Source organism: Alnus glutinosa, chromosome 1 (genome assembly GCF_958979055.1).
Source record: "Alnus glutinosa chromosome 1, dhAlnGlut1.1, whole genome shotgun sequence".
Lineage (NCBI taxonomy): Eukaryota > Viridiplantae > Streptophyta > Magnoliopsida > Fagales > Betulaceae > Alnus > Alnus glutinosa.
The window spans coordinates 42441911-42450395 of NC_084886.1; the positions used below are offsets into that span (position 1 = coordinate 42441911).

The 8485-nt window shown below is 35.9% G+C and overlaps 1 protein-coding gene across 1 annotated transcript; it reads right to left on the reverse strand.

The window, feature by feature from the left end:
* Window positions 1-5424: 5424 nt before the first annotated feature.
* On the reverse strand, window positions 5425-8187 carry LOC133858946 (sugar transport protein 13-like). The gene is made up of 5 exons (XM_062294393.1): window positions 7981-8187; window positions 7564-7886; window positions 7348-7472; window positions 6355-6646; window positions 5425-6137 (listed from the first exon to the last, which is right to left on the reverse strand). Exons 1-5 carry the CDS (start codon window positions 8117-8119, stop codon window positions 5460-5462), a joined length of 1557 nt encoding a protein of 518 aa, XP_062150377.1. The 5' UTR covers window positions 8120-8187; the 3' UTR covers window positions 5425-5459.
* Between the last annotated feature and the right edge of the window lie 298 nt (window positions 8188-8485).

The window sequence follows — 8485 nt, forward strand, 5'->3', positions numbered from 1 at the left end:
CAATGGAGAGGAGGGTTTTTAACTTTTTGGAGTTCACACACAAGTGGGAGAGGGAGTGCACGAGGTGTAATTGGATGATATTGTTTCATGTTAGTGGGCACCACGGCCAGGATCTTTCCACGTGGTTATTTCGATGGGCTGTGTTCTTACTTGTCGGCTGGCTAGTCAACGCTTATAACTTTAGTTTTAAGAAGTTTTTCTCCGATCGATTTGGATAAACTGGTGGCTTTAGGAGCACGACGAAAATGTGGACAATTAATGAGTAAACAAATTAAAAAGAGTCTCTGCCCAAAATCAAAGCAAAATGGTAAAGATAAATCCAGTTTAAAAGCAAGGTATCTTTTTTTTTTTTTTTTTTTCTTTTTTGAAGGATTTCAATTTTGATGATATATATATATATATATATACGTGCAAGATCAGATCGAGCTGTATGACCTGCTTAATTTCTCGTATTAAAGGCTGTTTAGATAAGCCAATTATAATCAAATTGAAGCAGGGTGACTTCCATATGACGTGTACAAATGCTACATCCATTGTACGTTATTAATTATCCTATTATGGCATAAAAATATCTCCTCCTCGAAAGGTTTTGTTTTGTTTTTTTTTGTTTTTTTTTTTTTGACATGTCCACATAAGAGGGGGAGGGAGATTCGAACTAGTGGCCTCCGCTTCATGAAGCGTGGTCTCCAGCCAATTAAGGGTCCGTTTAGGTTTGCGATTTCAAAAAGTGCGATTTAAAATAACAATTTTAAAATGTGCGATTTGAAAAAAGTTATTTTTAAAAACGCAGTTAAGCGTTTGGTAAAATCACAGTTTAGCCTTTAAAATCGCGAATTTACCTTTTAAAATTCTGCGTTTTCAAAAAAGCACCATCTTATCTGCGATTTGAAAAAGCAGATTTTCTGCGTTTTCAAATCGCAATTTTTAAAAACGCAGTTCCCAAACGATCTATGTTCTGCGATTTGGTTTAAAATCGCACTTATTGTTTATGAAATCGTAATCCCAAACGCACCCTAAGCTACCCCTTTGAGACTCCTCGAAAGTGTTTTCCTTGCTTAATTTGTAAACAGAAAAGTCTCCTTAAAAGTCATCAATTATATCTCTATGGGATATATTAGAATAGTTATCAAATAGATCTTTTCATCTGGCTTCTATTAATTTTTATTATTATTATTATTAATATTATTTTTAACAGTACTACCACGTCATACCTAATTAGAAGATGATAGATGTTTCCCATTTAATATAAATATAAAAAACATGAAATTATAAATATAAATATAAAAGAAGAAAAAAAAAATTCGAATTTCTTAGGAGTAGACCAACTACCTCCAAAGATTTGTTTTTCTTTTCGTTTCTTTTTTATAGAATTTTATATTTGTATTAAACAAGACACGTGTTGTCTTCTGATATGACAGGCTAGTAGCTATTTAAAAATATAAGGGAATGTGGACGAAATGATCTATTTGATAGCGATTTTAATTTTAAGAAGTAAATTGATAACTTTTGAAAGTGATTTGATAAAAGCCATACCTCATTGACTAATGGAGCGTCTATCTTTTCCTAATTTGTATTAAATATCTTTGTATTGCTGGACAAAAACTGGTTTGTAGCAATTAGCTATAAATCAATCTAATAAAGCGACATATGTTTCTAAAGAATTTGATAGCTGAGAAGTACATGTTTTCTTATTAATGCTATTAAAAAAAAATGTAAGAAACATATACTATTAAAAAAATATGTGTTTCTCACATGCTAAAAGATAGACACATGTCACTTTACTAGACTGGTTTCAGTGGTTTGTATCTAATTGATACAAACCAGTACTTTATAACTAATTTCTGTCCCGTATCACCCTTCTAAAAATCAAATGGGAAGTTGGTAACTATTATTTTTGAGAAGGTAGCATACAATGGATAGATATATTTCCAAAGAAGGAATTTGTTGGTAAGGAAAAGAAATAATTATATGTGAAAATATATACATGGTATGAAAAAATTAAGCTAGAATTTCATCAATCCGTAGGTCCACATCCTCAATTGTTACAGCACACCTTAAGCAATAAAATGAATAAAAGAAAATGGGTGATGTAGTGAAGTACAAGTTCACGTTTGTACACCGACACTCTTAATGTATTATTGGTGGTCGATCGGGTCCAACCACATGCTGCTACTTTTAATTAACCCATCGCTATAATCAAAGAAAGGTTCCCCCCACCTTTTGATGTACGTACGTACCTTTAAAAAATCTCAAAAAATAATATGATCTTCATGTGCTCATACGATTCAAATTTCCCATCATACTCTACCTGCTTATTACATGGTTTAATTTAAATCCAACCAAATTCTAATTAAAAGGAGGATTAGTGCTCCACCAAAAATTTCAGACATAATTAAAGAGGACCCCTAATTATGCTCGTATAATTGATGATCCCACCCAAAATTCAACACGTGTATAATTGAATATAATACAAAGATGCCCTTACTTTTTCTTTTTTTTTTAACCAGGGGCATTATGTTAGCTAGTTGATTGAAAAATGATTAGGGTAAGTATTTGGTTTAACGGTTTCAAAATGTCCAAAATCGTATAGCCAAACATACTCTTAAAATATTAGGAGCTTTTTTTTATTATTATTTGTGAAAAAATCGTAGCCAGGCAAGTTGAGCATGCTCTTATAAATTAAATAATTGCTCTTTAGGACATGGGATGCTGGTGATATTAGATTGGTAGCGTCATCAGCTTTGAACGTATGCTTTTTGATCTTTGTTTTACACGTGACACTTCACCTAGAACACGTGATCATCAGTTGTACTTCTAGATAACTGGAATCTAGAACAGAATAAAGAGAGCACTATCACTGTCCTCTTGGTCCGTATCTCGGACGTCTTCTACGTACTCACGATTTGTTTCGCTATCGTCATTATCGAATATTTAGCGGTTTAATACATTGACCAAGAAAACAAATGTAAAAAGAGAAATGAAAACTTCAATTTAACAACGATCGTTTTAATTTCAAATAGCCGGAAAGTTTCAACCTTTAACTAATATTTTATTTTGTTTGACCACATGAACAGCAAATCTTCTCTGTTGACTGAATTCTCTTTCTTCCTCGGACAATTACGGCAGGCAGACACACAAACACACAGGATTTAGGAACGCGTACGCATACACAAACACAGAGAGACAGAGAGAGACGTTAAGTATATGTGTTGCCCGTGTGGGGGCTTGGAGGCCAGGCACCAAAATTGACCTTGTTTTTTAGTTATGGTCGTTTTCTTTCGGATAAGATAGAAAAAGAATCTTTTGCGTTCACGAGAAAACGGAAGAAAAGGAGACTAGGCATGTGTGCAAAGTTCGCAGCCCCAAGGTTGGGACTTGGGAACTATTCACTTCGTAATTCATGCCCACAATATGTGACGAATCGGATCGGATCGGTCCAGCCTAGGCCGCCACGCCAGCCCGCCACCCCAGTTTCAGATATTTTTTTCAGGGGAATAAATTAAGTATTAACTTGATAATACAAAAATCTTATGAAAATTAAACAAATGAAGGACCTACAAGTTGAGAAATTAGTGCACCCACGTTTAAGCCTTTAATTATATGCCTTAATTTAGCTGTCATAATTTCATTTAAACACTACAAGCATTAATTGTCTGACCATATAAACTAATTTTGTTATTGGATGGCAGACAGGAATCCTTGAAGATCTCCTATAATTACTTATCCTTAAAATGGGGTAGGCAATTGTAATAGCTCTTGCAACCTAACTTTTTGTTTGGGTAGGTGGTCAATTGAGGATTAGGGAATTCTCTCAAATTATTTGTTCGAATTTAAGAGAATTCGAACATGCGATTGTGATAAACCTTTTATGGGACCTATTTGACCAAATAAAAATTGAGTTGTCCAACCACTTATCTGGTTAAGTGTATTCCATAAGTAGTATCTCATAATCATCGGTCCGAATCCTCTCTCAAATTTTAAGAAATAATTTGAAAAGATTTTGATCTATGAAACTTTTCACAAATCTTGGCAGAGAGATTTGTGGAGAATCCCAATACTTTAATTACGAAGCATATAGAAATTCTTTATCTAGAGGTGCAATAATCTCTCTCTATATATATAGTCAGTCAAGAGCTACTTCACCCTCCTCAAAAGCAAGAGGTCTTCGCCTCTAGTATAGAATGGGAAGGTTTTAGAAAAATGAACACCATCATTTTATATAAATAATTCGTAATTAAAGTCATCTACTTTTGTGCACACGAAAGATGTATAATGCATATATACTATCTCATATTACATTGACCTTATATTATATAGCAACCATAACAAATTAAAGTGCTGCTATTTATACCTCAAAAAAAAAAAAAAAAAAAAAAAAAAAAGAAAAAAAAAAAAAAAGAAGCTGTTTATTCTTATCAATCGGTACAAGTCGTAAAAGGTAAAGTATTTATGAAGAAAACGAAAAAGGAAAAGTGATTGGCACCACGTTGGCAATATGTGTTCAATGATGATCATCTTCTAGAAAGAAAAAGTGATACAAGGGGTCAAACAGGATATTATTATTATCAAATACTAGAGGAGAGCAGGAATTGCAAGCTCCACTTCTCTTTTTTCTTTTTTTATCCGCAAGGACTTCGCAAAGTGCAAAGAAATAAAATAAAAACCAAATTAAAAAATAAAAAATAAAATAAAAAAAGTTGGAAAAGGGGGGGGGGGGGGGGGGAGGATTGTTTGAGTGGTTTTACCTAAATCGATATGAATGATTTTCAAATTACAGGGTAAGTCTCCATGTTAACCAATCAACTAACGAAAATTGAAAATTTTGATGTGGCCATCCGTGATAATTTTGCTATGACAGTAACTGTGATTAATAATTCTTCTGGGAACATCATTCTTCTAGTGACTCAAAAGCTAAATGTCTTTGATGTCCTCATTGGTGAAACTTTTGTAGCATTTCTTGCTACTTGGCTTGCTGCTTCTATGAGTACTGGTGATTTTTTGCTTGAAGGAGATGCTCTTCTAGTAATAGTAGTTGTGAATCAGCCTCATCTTTTTTCCTTTTGACATTTTGCTCCTTTAATTTCAGATATTACACTTGATCTTGTTGTCTTTCATAGCTAGAGTGCTACGAAGGTTTCTAGAAGCTAAGTGCTAATCTTCAGGCACATATTTTAACTAAATGGGCCGCTACCCACCTTGTGTTTGGTAGCATTCTTACTGAATCTCCTATTCTTTCTGCTTTACGTATCAAGAATGGGAAGCATCCACCTTTATAACCCTGTCGTTATTCAATTAAAAAAAAAAAAACAACAACAACAACAACAAAAAAAAATTGGGGGCATCCTTTAGTAGAATGAAGGTTTATCGCAATTGTTATAATATAACTAGAGAGAAAAACCATAATATTAATTAAGGTGAACTCCCTAATTGTTGAATTAGAATTGAGTAAATAAAAATTGTCAGATTTCCAAGTTTGATGACACGCCTTTGATAACATTTCCCTCGTGATAGTCATACATGAATCTCTTCCAGAACCAATGTTGTTTCCAGACTTTCTCCGTCATCTCTTCAATGGGGACATTCTTGGTCTCCGGAAGCAGAAACGTCACGAAGACCGACATGACAAGCACCCAAGAGGAGAAGAAAAGGAAGATGCCGAACTTGAAATGGCAGAGCATGGAGAGGAAAGATTGCGCTATGACAAAAGTGAAGAGCATGTTGACAAAGACAGTCACGCTCTGCCCAGCCGAGCGTGTCTCCAGCGGGAATGTCTCGCTAGGGATCAGCCACCCGAGAGGTCCCCAAGACCATGCAAAGGACGACACAAACATGCAAACAAGAACCACCACGAGGATTGCGTAGCCTCTTGTAAGGCTGTCGTAGTGATCGTGAACCTTCACTCCTAGCACCACGGCGATGAATGTCTGAGAGAGGAACATCTGGACACCGGCTTCTAGCAACAACATGCGCCGACCAATTTTGTCGACTGAGTAGACGGATACAAGGGTGGAGAGGACATTGACAGCTCCGGTTATAACAGCTGAGTAAAGGGAAGCATCGTTCCCAAATCCCAAGGTGTTGAACAGAACCGGAGCGTAGAACATGATTGCATTAATGCCAGTGAATTGTTGGAAGATCTGTCTCAAACATATATACAAAGAAAAGAACATAAAAAAATTAATTCAGTTAAAATGTTGCAACTGTTAAAGTTTATTATAAAGTTCAATAATCCAAGCTACAATATAATCACACTTAGACTATTATTAGTTGTAGTTGAAGACTATTTGTATTATTCTCATTTATCATTATTCTCCTATAAATAGGGACATATTATACTGTAAATATCACACTGACCTGCATCCAAACTGCGATGATGAGTTGAGGGCGATTCTTCCTCATCATGATATTTCTGAAGGGGTGCTTCACTTCTTTGGCCACACGACTAGCTTCAACAAGCTCCAAAAACTCTGGTTCAACATTTTCGACGCCCCGAATCTTCTTAAGCACAGCTTTTCCTTCTTCCAAGCGTCCACGCTCAATCAAGCTGTTAGGAGTCTCACTCACTATGATGGCCCCAAAGGTAAGGAAAAGCGCCGGAATGCCAGCCAACCCCAACGACAGTCTCCAACCCCATCCCCCTTTGATCCTGTTTATTAATTGCACAAAAACTTGATTAGTGATCGTCAACAACAAATCCCATTATCTCTTAAAAATTCCAAGTCGACATCTCTTAAAATGATTTTGATTTTGATTGGCAAAATTTGTTTGAGGGTGCCTTTTTTTAAAATATATATATATTTTGATGTGGCATAAAGGTCGAAATATTTTTGAGTTGTTTGTTGATATTTTTACTGTTTTAATAAAAAGTAAAAAGCTATGCAAAAAGAGAGGTAAAGATTCACAGCAATTACATTTTCAAATTGTTAGTGAAAGACCTCGTATGAAATCCACGCCACTTAATTGTGCTAGTGAATGCCACATGGGGTTTCTCATGTTTCTAAAATTTCGAAAAAGTAATTGATCGATGTGAATTCCAATCCCAAAAAGCTTTCTCAAAATAACTCTTTTATCTGTTTTAGATGTTAAAGAATATTAGGATACAAGTTTCCGAAGTAATTTTACACAATTCATATTTTGTCGATCACTTCAATATTTATCACATATCTAAAAGATCATCTTAATTTCTTTGTAATTTATTGGATCTCATTTATTCGCAACAAAATCTCAACCATTTAATTTTATAATTAATGTTAACAGCAATATTAGAACCACCCATATATGTAATTTGTAAAAGTCAGTAAAGTACAGTACAATGAAGCTATATGAGAGGAGATCAGTCAGACATACTTGGCGGTGCCATAATTGATGAGGTTTGCAAAAAGAATGCCAATGGTGACATTGAGCTGGAACAATATGTTAAGCGCTCCTCGAATTCTCGTCGGTGCAATCTCCGAAAGGAAGACTGGCACAGCCTGTTACACCATGAAATTCATCAGATGATCAGCCGGCCGGCCAGTATATATATATATATAAACTATTTGTGGATGGTAAAAGGAAAAGGACCTGATTAGCGAAACCAACACCACATCCAAGTAATAACCTGCCGGCAATGAGCATGCTGAGGCTTTGGGCTGCTGCATTAAGGACCGTTCCGATTATGAAGAAAATCCCGGCGATCAACATGGTTAGTTTCCGGCCTAGCTTTCTGGTAGTGATGGACGCAAACAGAGTCGCCGTTAAAGCAGCGAGGTACAGAGACGACGTGAACAATTGCAGGCCTTGATTATCGTACTTGCAGTAGTTGCTGTCGAGTCCTGGTTCCTGAGTCCTCTTGTACACCACAGGGAAGAATTGTTTCAGAAAAGATGGCATTGATGTAACTCCCCCTGTATATTATTTGTTACAAATTAACATGATAATAAAATAGATAGATTAATTAGGATATATATCTAGATGATCAAATTGTTTATATATATATACCTGAAATGCCCACATCATAACCGAACATAAGGCCTCCTGTGGCGGCCATTATGCACGAAATGATAACAATAAAAGTAATCTTGGCCTCGGCTGAAGTATCAACGGCGGCCGGCGCCACCGCAAAGCCTCCGGCTGGCATGATTAACAATAAATCAAACGCAAACTAACAGTACTCTCTTTGAGTGTCATACGCGCGGAAGGAGACGATGAAGCTGCTTAAGTTTGCCATTTATGGTAATCTAGGGGGTTTATATGGGCAAAAGAGGGTCGAGTGTTTATTGGAAAGTGGAAAGCGGCATGAGCAATAGAGGCAGAGCGTGAATTTCGGAATGGACAGATGATGATCTGATCATCATGCAGTGGGTGGGGCTCCGAATCCACTATCTTTCCAAGTGTTAATAACGGTGTTTGGTTTTTTTAGTTGGCTTACGTACGTCTTCTAGACAAAGTGGGACATTGACACGAACCACGATCCTACTTTTAGGCCTTCAGCCCGTACAAGGTT